The sequence below is a fragment of the Heterodontus francisci genome, chromosome 10 (genome assembly GCF_036365525.1).
Source record: "Heterodontus francisci isolate sHetFra1 chromosome 10, sHetFra1.hap1, whole genome shotgun sequence".
Taxonomy (NCBI): domain Eukaryota; kingdom Metazoa; phylum Chordata; class Chondrichthyes; order Heterodontiformes; family Heterodontidae; genus Heterodontus; species Heterodontus francisci.
In genome coordinates, this window is record NC_090380.1 from 41007876 (window position 1) to 41021614 (window position 13739).

At 42.5% G+C, this 13739-nt stretch overlaps 1 protein-coding gene across 1 annotated transcript in view; it reads left to right on the forward strand.

The window, feature by feature from the left end:
* Window positions 1-13739, forward strand: part of cnksr2a (connector enhancer of kinase suppressor of Ras 2a) — a 613293-nt gene that overhangs the window by 417234 nt on the left and 182320 nt on the right. Inside the window, exon 13 of the mRNA XM_068039874.1 lies at window positions 1827-2056. Within this exon, the coding sequence (XP_067895975.1) occupies window positions 1827-2056 (230 nt within the window). The remainder of the gene's footprint in view (window positions 1-1826; window positions 2057-13739) is intronic.

The following is a 13739-nucleotide window of genomic DNA, read 5'->3' on the forward strand; positions in this document are numbered from 1 at the left end:
GACGATACAAAGCTAGGTGGGAATGTAAGCTGCGAGCAGGGCACAAAGAGGCGGCAAAGAGATATAGACAGGTTAAGTGGGTGGGCAACAAGGTGGCAGATGGAGTATATAATGTGGGGAAAATGTGAGGTTATTCACTTCAGTAGTAAAAATAGAAAAGCAGAATTTTTTTAAAAGATGTGAAACTTCTAAATGTTGCTGTTCAGGGAGACGTGGGTGTATTCATACAAGGAACAAAGAAGGTTAGCATACTGGTACAGCAAGCAATTAGGAAGGCAAATGGCATGTTGGCCTTTATTGCAAGGGGATTGGAGTACAAGGATAAGGAAGTCTTGCTGCAATTGTACAGGGCTTTGGTGAGACCACACCTGGAGTACTGTGCACAGATTTAGGGCTGAACTTTATTTTGTTGGCAAGTATCCCAGCAACAGGCTGCAAAGCAGTGGGCTGGAAGTGGTGAGGGCAACCCCACCTTAACCAATTGTCGGACCCCTGGCTAAATTCAATGGCAGGCAGGCAATTAACTGCCTACTGTCGGGGATGCTGCCCTCTTTAAGGAACAAGATCCCGCCCCAAGAGCTGCCAGCCAATTAGAGGGCCAGCTGTTCAGCAGTCACAGCAGTGCCACCAGGAGCAATGGCCACTGCTGGCACTGGAGGAGGCCCGAAGCAGCTGCCATGGAATTAAGGTAAGTGGAGTCAGGCTCGTTGGGGCCGCAGGCAGACCCCAAGAAGTGGCGGGTGATATCGTTAGTGAGGGAAGGAGGGGGGATCTTTCAGTAGCCCTTACCACCCTGGGTATAGGGGGGGCTCTCTGAGTCATGGGGTGCCCAATCAGGAGGGCCACCCCACACCCCCCACTGAGCCCAGCTTTCACTGGGCAGCCTCCTCACTTAGCAGAGGGCCCCCCCCGCCGCTGGTAAAATACCAGTGGCAACAGGAAGAGGCCTTAAGTGGCCATTAATTGGCCACTTAAGGACCTCAACTGACCTCTGGGTAGGAAGGTCTTCCCTGCTCTGGTAAAATTCCATGCCGTCACGTCAGCAGAGAAAGCCAGACAAAATCTGGCATATCACTTCTTTTCAGGTCGAAGAAGCCAGGACCACAGCCTAGAATTTGGTCTCAGCAGGATGAAACTATAGCTGTGTAGTAAAAATTAAAACACAAATCTTGGGTGGAATTATGATCATCGCCCCCAACACCGCCTCCTCCTCTTCCTACCACACATCTCGATGACTGCTTGGAAAATGTTTGGCAAGCATATGAAGATCTAACAATGTTCACCACTAAGTGGAAATTGCAAATCTTGTGAATTAACTGTACTTTTGCCAAAAGAAATACAGTAGTTCTGCAGTTTTTATCCAGGGAAAGGGGGAATACGGTTTTGTTACCTGATTTTTGAGGTGGAGAGTTGAGAATAATATGTTATTATTCCACACTGTTAACAGCTGTTGAAAACAGAATGGAGGAGAAATTCATTCATGTAGCACTACGTTAAACAGACATACCCCAATTCCTCGGCAACAAGCAGTGTCGCGCGTTGCTACCTGCGTGGTCTGTGCACTGATATAATTGATATCATTGAAGAACGCTGCATGGGCTGTGCAGTTAATGGGCCACAGCGCTGTCTGTACCTGGGGAATCTGGTGACATTCTGCGAATGCAGATCTCCCCCAGTGACTTTTGTTATGGATTTCTATTATTAAAACCAGTATTGTAGCAGGTAAATGTTTTATTGTGCAATTCTATGTAGAAAAGTGTTCTTCATATGCAAGATTATTGCTCATTACAAGGTTGCTTACTATGTGTTATTCCTCTTAAAAATAGAAAGTTCACTGATGAGGTACATGAGTGATGATAAGATCCCCATCATTCAAGAGGAGTATTTAGTTAAAAGAGACACAGGCAAAAGATCCAGAAAGAAGAGCGACAAGTTAAGCAGTCCAAACCATCCCATCAGCCATTATGCACTGCCAACACCAGTACACCTAGATGCAGTTCGACAGGATTCCCTAAGTACACCTATGCCAGAAAACAACACCATCACCCTGTACCATGTAAGTAAGCTATGGCTTTAACTTTCTCTTGAACAGTCTCTGACTCTATACCAATGAGATTTGGCTTGAATAGTCCCTACTGTTCACTCAGGTGTGCTTTATTCTCATGAAAAAGAAGTGCAGCTAGTTTCAGAAAGTACAGTATTCTTTGCAAGCATTTTGTGTCAACATAAAAATTTCAATAATCACTTTTAGATCTCACAGGCAGGCAAAAGCAGTGAAGATAGTCTCTAGTGCTACAGGTTGTACTCATATTTCATAAATCAGTACATGACAATATACTTCAGAGTGATTTACAGACTAATTGACTATTTCAAGGTGATGACATTAATTCACTTCCAAATAATATATTAAATAATATTCATTTAAGGATTCTATCAGACTATTTTAGCTATAATTGGGCACTGGATATAAAATTGAGGATCTTCAGGTGTTGCGACAGAGGACAAAGAGCATTTTGGCCAATTATGATCTTATTCACCTGGAAACATAAAGTATCCTGTGACGATAACAACAATGGGATGGATTTTAAGAGCCCGCCACTGATCTCGCCGGCGAGCTCAAAAAATGGCGGCCCACGCCAAAGAGCCACAATCTAAAGTGCAGCGGCTTATTTAAATATCCGGGGCGGTCCACCCCCACCCCAACCCCGTTTTAAAACGCTGCCGGCATATTTAAATTTTTAAAGAAATATCCCCCCAAATTAAATAAATAAATTTCTTATGCCCCTTTCCCACCCCACCCCCCCAATAACAATTACAATAAATATTTGCCCTTTTCTCCCAAAACACTTACCTCTTACATCTGACCACCCCCCCCCCCCCAAACCTGCACAAAGTTTAAGGTTCAACCCTTCCCACCGACCCCTACACTCATTACATGTATTTGACCCCGTTACCCCCCCACCCCCCCCACACTGATAAACGTACCTCCTCCCCACCAGTGTCACACCTCGTTTCCCCAGATGGGGATCTGAAAGCGTGGGAGCAGTGCCGCCGTGCTGAAGTTCACGGCAAGCCCTCGAGATCTCAGATAAGTATATTTAAATGTATTAATTTTATTGATTTGAATATGTTAATTGTGATCCTGTCGCCCAGCGGTGTGGGGGGGGTGCCACCACGGAGCCTCACTGCCGCCGGGAGGATTGGGCCAGGCCCTGCCGGTGTCGAGGTCCGTGGCAGGCCTCATTCAGAGCCATCTTCAGGCACTATGACCCCGCCCCCCCCCCCCCCCCCCCCCCGCCACGAATCACGCCCGTCGACGGCTTCTTAAAATCCAGCCCAACGTCTTGTATTTATATGTAATTAAACATCCCAAGACACTTCACTGGAACCTTGTAAGGAAAATTTGACACTGAGCCACATAAGGAGATATTAGGACAGTTGACCAAAAGCTTGGTCAGTGAGGTTGCTTTTAAGGAGCATCGTAAAGGAGGAAAGAGATTTCGAGAGGCAGAAAGGTGTAAGGAGGGTATTCCAGAGCTTAGGGTCTAGGCAGCTAAAGGCATGGCCACCAATAGTGGAGTGATTAAAATTGGGGATGCTCAAGAGACCAGAATTGTAGAAGCACAAATATCTGGGAGGGCCATGCAGCTGGTGGAGATTACAGAAATAGGGGAGGGGTGAGGCCGTGTAAGGAGTGAGAACAGCGAGAAGAATTTTTAAATCATTGGGTCATTGAATATATTCAAGGCTGAGCTAAACAGATTTTTGATCTACAAGGGAGTAAAGTGGAATTAAGGCCACAATCAAATCAGCCATGATTAGGCTCGAGGGGCCAAATGGCCTACTCGGGCTCCTATTTCTTATGTTCTTATGGAGGCGTGCTTAACCAAGAACCAGTGTAAGTCAGAGGGCACAGGGGTGAAGTGTGAACGGGACTTGGTGCGAGTTAGGACATGGGTGGTAGAGATTTGGATGATGTCAAGTTTATGGAGGGTAGGATGTGGGATGCTGGCAGCCAGCCAGGAATGCATTGGAATAGTCAAGTCCAGGACTTCAGCAGCAGATGCGCTGAATCAGGGGCTGAGTCGGGCAATGTTACAAAGGTGAAACAGGCGGTCTTAGTGATGGTGTAGATTTGAGTGCGAAAGCTCATCTCAGGGTCAAATATGGCACCAAGTTTGAAAACAATCTGGTTCAGTGTCAGACGGTTGCTGGCAAGAGAGGTGGAGTTGTTGGCTAGGGAACGGAGTTTGTAGTAGGACTGAAGACAACCTTCTCAAGGGCAATTAGGGATGGGCAATAAATGCTGGGCTAGCCAGCGAGTCCACATTCAGTGAACAAATAAAAAAACGCTTATTTCTTCCCAATAGAAACAATCAAAGGAAGAAAGGCTTGCATTTATATAGTGCCTTTCACAACCACCAGACTCTCAAAGCACTTTACAACCAATCAAGTACTTTTTTAAAAGTGTAGTCATTGTTGTAATGCTGGAAACACAGCAGCCAGTATGCACACAGCAAACTCCCACAATCATTCATGTGATAATGACCAGATAATTGATACTTTGTGATGTTGATTGAGGGATAAATATTGGCCAGGACATGGAGGATAACTACCCAACTCTTCTTCAAAATAGTGCAAGCACTTGTTATTTAATTGGAGGAAATTTCTTCCCCTCCAGTACTGGATGTCTGATAAACAATCTGACAATCTAGCAACAGAGGAAGGCTCGAGGGAGGTGGTGGTGAGGTACAGCTGGGTGTTGTCACCGTACATGTGGAAACTGATGCTATGTTTGTGGAGGATGAGGGACAGCATGTAGCTGAAAAATTGGAAGCCACCAAGGATAGATCCTTGGGGAACACCAGAGGTAGTAGTGTGGGAGCAGGAAGAGAAACCATAGCAGGTGATTCTTTGGCTACATTTAGCTAGATAAGAATGTAACCAAGTGAGTACAATCCTACACAGCTGATGTTCCATAATATTACAGGTCCTCACCCCATAATATTTTGTATACTATTGAGTCATTTCATTGATCAGTGCAAAAAATGTTGGTCACAATATTTTTTTGTTGAGATGAAGCCAAACAATCATTCTTTCCAGACAATTGCAAGGCTGACTGTTAAGGTTCCACAGTGATTTCTGGCTCTGGAGTCATGGTTGTCGTCTCTCCTTCTCTACTGCAGGACAGACTTCTGTTGCAAAGTTAGACACAGTGTCTGACAAACAAATTCATTTTCACAGAACAGAAATAAAACAGGCTGTTCAGTCACGCTGTCTCCTCACAGCCTGCATCTTGTTCAGTTTCAAATATTTATCCAATTTTCCCTTAAAAGGTGCAAAGGTCCCTGTATGAACCACCTATGTCAAAACCTTCCACTTTCCACAAACGCTCATCATAAAGAAATTCTACCAACCCCTCTGCTCCCTCTCTTAGTGACAGTTTTAATGTTATGAACCATCTGGCTTACCAGCCAAAGAAAATAGCCTTTCTTTATTCAGCCTATTAAAAGCCTTGATATTTTAAAACCTCTATTAAAACTCCCCTAAGACTTGTCTACTCCAGAGGAAATTGTTCCAAAATCTGTCTGTCCTCTTAAATATATTTTTCAATCACTGGCATCATCCATGTGAATCCATACTGTGCCTTCTCCATGGCCTTCATGTTCCTCCACAATGGGCTGCCCAAAACCACAAATAGGATTCTAACTGGATTTGTCAAAGCCTGTATATATATTTATCATGACTTCTTTATTTTTGTACATGCAACACAAATCATTCTATTCATACATATTTACACATGACTGTATCTGCCACAAAAACTACCATGCTTATTCTCTTAACACGTAACAGAAATTCAATATCCTCCTTCTCGCTAATCACACAGGGACTAGGATTATATTTGGTCACATTGTCAGTTCAAAGACTTAAACCATAGGTCTCCAAAAACTGATTTGTGTTGGACCGAAACTGGAAGCAAAAGTGTTTCTGCTCTTGAAATCTATACCCAGTTGCAGAATTCTAGTTTTCTCCCTGAAGGAACTGTCTGAACACAGAAGAAACCAAATTTTTCAAATCCATGAATCAACAGACACAAGAAAAGCTATTCCAAGACAAAAGCAAAGTGCTGCAGATGCTGGAAATCTGAAATAAAGCAGAAAATACTGGAAGTACTCAGCAGGTCAGGAGTATTTGTGGAGAGAGAAAGAGTTAATGTTTCAGGTCAATAACCTTTCATCAAAACTGGAAGATGTTAGAGACTAACAGTTTTTAAACAAGTACAGAGCCAGGAAAATTGAGAGGGTAGGGGGTATTGGGGGTAGAAAGAACAAAGGAGAAGTTCTGTAATTAGGGTGGAAGGCAACTGTGATTAAATTAAAAACCTATTCCAAGGAGTTGCTCCTCCTTTCCCCTTCATTTAAAATTTCAAAAATCCTGCAAGAAATGGCTGAACCATTCCAGGTATTAACAGAGCAGTTTGATCTGACCTGTTAGGTCATCTTTTAATGTAACAGGAGAGAGGTATTATTACCTGAAGTGTCTCTGGTTTTCCTTTGGCTAACTCACATAATGTTTTGTAAGAATAAATGTTATTCTCAGCAAAGAATTAATCCTCACTGTACCAGAGCTTTAATTTTTAACCTACAGGTACATGAAAGTCTCTCTGAGCAAAGTAAAAATCTGCAATTAGTCGAGTGAGGTTGAATGCAATCATTTCACACGCATTAATTTTTTTTGAAATATTACTTTTGCTAGTGAGCATTTTCAGTAGTTAACAGTCAGACTTGTACAAAACCTGAAGCTCAAACAGTTACATTCCTATTGCTTTGTAAGTGCTTACAACACAGATTTGTCTCTAGGGGCTGGATTTTCAGAGCTCACCGTTGCTTTCAGCAGCAAGCTCAAAAAATGGCGGCCCGCCCGCTTTCGAGCCGTTGGGACCTCCCGAGTGGCGGCTCATTTAAACGGCTGGTGCCACCCGCCACACCCCCCCCCCCTACCCTGTCAAATCACGTGAAGGGGGCGGGCTGTTCAATGCCAGCAATGGCGTCAGCTGCCTGTGCGCAGGCGCCATTTTTAAAGGGCAGCTAGCCCTGCCGGCATATTTAAATTTTTAAAGATACGCCCCCTCCAAAATTTATCAAATAAAATTCTAACGTCCCTTTCCCACCCCCCCATAACAATTACATTAACTATTTGCCCTTCCCACCCAAAACACTTACCTTTTAAATCTCACCTTCCCCCACCCCAGACTGCACAAAGTTTAAAGTTGACCCCTTCCCACCATCTCCTACACGCTCTATGGCAGGCCTCTGCCGCAACCATCTTTCGGCACCACCGCCCCCCCCAACCTCGCCATGGAGCCCAATGTCGTGGGCTTGGTAAAATCCATCCCTAGATGTGAGTTCATACTAGAAATCAGTTGGATTAAGTATATTGTGTAAAATTATGAATTGCAATCAATAGTAAGGTCAGTAAAATTGCTGGAAGAAATTATTCAACAGTCAGTACATTAGAGATTCAAACGTAATATTGCAGTGAGGAAGTCTGTGGCTAGAATTAGTGATTAAATGGCCCTATGTAGAATACCTGAGCTGCATTAATTAAAGCACTGTTTCCTCATAATTTGCTTTAATTTTGTTTCATATTGCATATTGCATCTACAGCATAAAACCTGTTACATCATTCACTATAGTCTTAAATACAACATTTGATGCTGTTTTGCTCCCTGGTTGACCGACCTATGCTGACGAACAAAATTGACCGAACTGCTAATAGTTGCTGGTTCTTATTTTAAATATAAGTAGGACACATAAACTGCAATTACATTATATTGAGTTCATCTAATATTAATGCAAAAAGCCATTACATTGCACTGGGCTGAGCTAAATTGTGGAATTAAAGAACTGAGCACAAACATGAAGTAGACAGAGAAGGATCGACTTATATTATGATTTGGTTTCTAAACCTTTTGGGGACCACCTAGTGGCTGATATTCCTAATTTTGCATAAAAACTTGCATCTACAAGACTAATTTAATTAGCCTTGTGAAATGTAACCACAATCCCATGAGAAACTTCAGCTCACTATACCACTTAATGCATTGTCTGTTGCAGCAGTAAGAACAAACCCACCTATGGCTTTTCCTTTTTATTCTGGCCTGTCAATCTCATGCCCTTCTCCTTTCCCTCTCAAAACAAGGAAAAAAAATAGTAGTACTAGGTCTACACCTAACAAAATTAAAATACCATCAAAACATTGAGGGGCATAGTGTTAAACAACTGATTGGTGCAGTTGTCCTTGCACCTGTTTTGTTCTGTGCCATGAATGTAATGGCTGAGGCAGTATAAAAGTATTATCAAACCCTCAATATATTAAAATAAAACTTGAAAGACCACTATGTGACAGAAATTTGTTCCAAGCAATAAGAGACTATGCTATAAATGCAAAATATGGTGCACCACTTGACAGGGTATATTTATCCAATAAGCTAACCAAATGTCCAAGTGCACTTGTGTTTATCAGTGCATTTTCCTCCCTGAATAAATATTAGTCAACAGGAACCAGATAATTGTCCTTAAATAAGCTCCTTGGGATGGTTTGCTATATTGCCTATGCAGTGCCAAGGTTAAGGATATCTCTTCATGGCAGGAGAAGATCTTCGACAAGGAAGGGGAGGATCCAATTGTTGTCCACATTAGAACCAACAACATAGGAGAACTAGGAATGAAATTATGCTGAGGTAGTTTGAGGAGCTAGGGTACAAATTAAAAAGTAGAACCTCAAGGGTAATAATCTCTGAATTACTACCTAGGCAAATTGACATAGGAACAGACAGATTAGAGTTTTAAATGCGTGGCTGAAAGAGTGGTATGGAGGCAGGAGTTTCAATTCATGGGACACAGGTACCAGTACTGGGGAAAGAGGGACCTGTTCCATTGGGACAGGCTCCACTTAAACTGGGCTGGAAACAGTACCTTGGCAAATAACTAGGGTGGCAGATAGAATTTTTAGCTAATAAGCATGATGGAAGATTCAGATAAGTATATATGTCTGAAAAGAAAAGTCAAGGCTGTAGAACAAAATAGCGATTGAGGTAAAATCAAGCGGGTTGTGTCAGGAAAGGACTGAGAGTTTAATAATGGTAATAGGACATTAGCAACTAAGGCCAAGTCAGAAAAATAGTAAGAAGTTAAAATTGAATGTGCTATATCTGAATGCACAAAGCATTTGTATTAAGATAGACAAATTAATGGCATAAATGAAGATAAATGTGTTTGATCTAGTAGCCATTAGTAGATGTGGTTGCAAAGTGACCAAGATTAGGAACTAAATATTCCTAGGTACTTGTCTTTCAGAAAGATAGGCAAAATGGAAAAGGAGGTGGGGTAGTCCTGATAAAAAGGATAAGATAACGGCTGTAGGGAGAAAGGGTCTAAGACCAGAAAATCCAGTTGCAGGATCAGTATGGGTGCAGCTAAGAATTAACACAGAGCAGAAAGCTTGGGAGTAGTTTATAGATCCTCTAACAGTAATCATAGCTTTGGACAGAGTATAAATTAGGAAATTAGAGAAGTATGTAACAAGGGTAACACAATAATTGTGGGAGAGTTTAATTTTCATATAGATTGGGCAAACCAGATTGGCAAAAGTAACTTGGAGGATGAGTTCGTGGAATGGATTTGGGATAATTTTCTTGGACAGTATGCACAGAATCAACTAGGGAACAGACTATTATAGATCTGGTTAATTAGTAATCTTATAGCATATTATTCTCTGGGGAAGAGCGATCATAATATAATAGTATTTTATATTAAGTTTGAAAGTGATATGGTTAAGTCCAAAACGAGGGTCTTAAATTGAAACTAAGCCAATTATGGAGGTACAAGGGGCGAGTTGTCTGAGGTAAATTGGGAAATTACATCAAAAGATATGACAGTAGCTAAGCAATGGTAAATATTTAAGGAAATAATTCAGAATTCTCAACGAATATATTGTTACGACCAAGATGGGAGGCGTGCACTGTCTTATCTAATCCCACTTCTCTGCAGGTCACAAAATATATTTTTAAAATGCTTACCCAGTTACCGATTCGGTCAATTATATATTCTACTTTTTATCCCAGAATAAAATACACCAACCAGGTTTCTTTGATAAACAACAGAACTATCAGTTTATTATCAAACAAGACATATCCAGTAACGAAACAAAGCGTTAACACACAGATTGAAATATGAAAGTTCCCTTTTTAAATTCCTCACACGCACACTGACAAAAAAGCAGAAATTCTCTCTGCAGAGATCTGTTACCAAAAAAAGACCAAAAAAAATATTTTGGCCAAATACTTGCTAATTCTTGAAGAAAAAAGAAAAGATATGGAAGGATAAAAGCAGAATACTGCAGGTGCTGGAAATCTGAAATAAAAACAAAATGTGCTGGAAATACTCAGCAGGTCTGGCAGCATCTGGGGAGAGAGAAGCAGAGTTAACGCTTCAGGTCAGTGACCTTTCATCAGAACTCAGATATGGAAGGATGTCAGTTGTCCTTTTTTTATCTAGCATCTGGAGACGGGTCACTGGGACCTTTTCAGAAGCAATTTGTTCTGGAGATGTCAAGAAATCGTCTGGTAGGGGGACATGTGGCATCAGCAGTTTCAACCAACACACTTGAATCACAGGGTTTTTCAGCTTCTTAGGAGAGATGTAGCACCAGGGATTTTAGCTGTCCCACACTTGGTCTTTGTAGGATTTCTTCAAAGAGGTAGAGAGAGAGGTGAGCTGGGTGGTTCCTTTTTCCTCAGCAGTCAAAACCAACTGACTTCAAAACAGTTCACACCCCAGCTGACTTGAAAACAATATTCAAAACCTGAAAACAAAAAGTCAATCTCATAACCTCCATAAACCTTGGCATGTGGCTTCTCTGTAAACATCTTACCCAGGTCACGAAGGTTTCTGTTGTTTATTAAGCTTAAAGCACATAACTTCCAGCAAGGTTGTTTTTAAACAATATCTCAGTGTCCTTTCAATGAACAGTCAACAACAAAGCAAAATCCAGCTTCTGTGAAATCTTCAGCCTTCCAATGAATCCATCTCCACAATTTAAATATGAGTCCTCAAAAACAAAACTTAACAAGAAATGTAGAAGCATTTTCATAACAATATGTTCCCTTGAGGAATAAAATCTCTGGATAGTGGTACATCTATTGCTAACTAGAGAAGTTAAGGATAGTGTTGGATTAAAAGAAGAAGCTTACAATGTTGCCAAAAATAGCAAGCCTGAGGATTGGGAGGGTTTTAAAAACCAGCAAAGGATGATGAAGAAATTGATAAAGAGGGAGAAACTAGAATATGGCAGTAAACTAGCAAGAACTATAAAAACAAACTGTAAAAGTTTTTAGAAGAATGTAAAAATAAAGAGATTAGTGGAAGTAAATGTGGATCCTTTACAGGCAGAAAAAGCAGAAACTATATTGGGGAATAACAAAATGACAGAGATGTTAAACAAATATGTTGGACAGGATTTCCCAGCCCGTTGGAGGCAGATTCAGGCCCGAGCAGGTTAGGAAAGTCCTGGAAATTGACGTAGGGTTGGGATCGCACCATGATCCTGTCCACTTCCAGCTTTCCCCAAGACAGCATTGAAGACAAGCCGGGATCCTCCTTGTCGAGTAATTAATTAAGTAGTAATTAAGGCTTTTAAGAAACAAATTATGAGGTGCTTGAGCCCTGAATCCTGGATTTCGCAGCCGTGGAATCTGTTTCCCAACCTATTAGCAACTCGCCAGGCTCACTGAGGGTGGGAACAGCTTCTTCAGTGAAACTGACAGGCTGGGAAGGCTTTGATCAGTGAAACTAAAGAGTTCCAGTCATGGCTAGGTGAAAGGCTGCTGTTCAAAGCACTTCTACTCTCAGAAAGTGCTTTCACAGCTTGACAGATAATTGCCAACTTCTTGAAAGGCACTTCACCTTTCTAGCACTTCACTCACCTGCAGCTGCAATTTCCTGCTGCCAGCCTAACAGGGCACTTGGAAAGTCACAATATGGTTAGGCTTTATGAAAGGGAAATCATGTTTGACGAATTTATTAGAGTTTTTGAGGGTGTAACTAGCAGGGCAAATAAGGATGAATCAGTGGATGTAGTATATTTGGATTTTTGAAAGTTGTTTGGTGAAGTGCCTCAGAAGAGGTTGTTATACAAGATTAGGACTAATGGGATTGGGGTAATATATTAGCATAGATCGAGAATTAGTTAACAAACAGAAAACAGAGTGTAGGAATAAACAGGATATGTTCAGAATGGCAGGGTGTAACTAGTGGAGTGTCCCAAAGATTAGTACTTAGGCCTCAGCCATTTACAATCTATATCAATGACTTCAATGAGGGGTCCAAGTGTAATATATATGGGTTTGCTGACAATACAAAGCTAGGTGGGAAAGTAACCTGTGAGGAAGATGCAAAGAGGTTGCAAAGGAATATAGACTGGTTAATTGTTTGGGCAAGGAGGTGACAAATGGAGTATAATGGGGAGATGTGTGAAATTATCCACTTTGATGAGAAAAATGGGAAACCAGAATATTTTTTAAAAGATGACAGACAAGTAACTGTTGGTCTGATTCGGTTGTATGTATTCAGAGGGATTTGGATGCCATTGTATATGAATCACAGAAAGTTAACATGCAGGTACTTTAAGCAATTAGGAAGGAAGATGGTATGTTAGCCTTTTTTGCAAGGAGGTTGGAGTCTAAGAGTAAGGAAGTATTGCTGCAGTTATACAGGGCTTTGGTGAGGCCACACCTGGGGCTGGATTTTGTGGAGGAGGCGGAGCTTCTGACACCAGGCCAAAAAGGAGAGGGGAACCTCACCCTGGCCTTTCCGTGTTCCTCCCCCCACCCCCCCGGCACCCCCCGCTCCCCCAGATGGTCATTATTTTGCTGCCTAAGTGTCCCATGCTGGGATCCCCTCCCTTTAAAGAGGGACAGCAGTGCCACCGCTAGCAGTGGCCACGGCCAGTACTGCAGAGGCTTTGGACCCAGGCCCAGCACTGGAACCCAGGACCTCAGGTAAGTGAGGCAGGGTCACCAAGGCTAATACGGAAGGCCTCGGTGGGGCTGAGGCGGGGGTGGGGTGGAATGATGGTTGTGAGGTCCAGGGGGAGGGGGCTATGGACATGGAGGTTTTGCCAGTGGGGGTCCTCCATTGGCCACAGATTGCAAGTGGAGGAGGGATCCCCCCCCCCCCAAACCTGCAGGGAGGAAACCGCATTTTACAAGGCACCCTCCCTGCATGGCAGTGACACCCCCCACTTCTAGTTGTATCCTTGGGGCAGCAAGAAGAAGTCCTTAAGTTACCATTAATAGGCCAATTAAGGGCCTCAATTGGCCTTTGGGAGGGAAGGCCATCGTCGGCCTATCCTGCCCTGACAAAATCTCTTGGCAACAGGCCCTCTGCACCCCCTCTACCCGTTGTGATTCTATGGGCTCCCCCACCTCCGATCCTGCTTCAGGGGGGCCCATAAAATCCAGCCCCTGGAGTACAGTGTATAGCCTTGGTCTCCTTACCTAAGGAAGGATATATTTTCCAAAGAGGGAGTGCAACAAAAGTTCAGTAGTCTGGTTGCTAGGATGAGAGAGCTGTCCTATGAGGAGAGGTTGGGTAGAATGGGTGTATATTCTCCGGAATTTGTCAGAATGAGAGGTGATCTCATTGATATGTGTAAAATTCTTAGAGGGCCAGATGCTG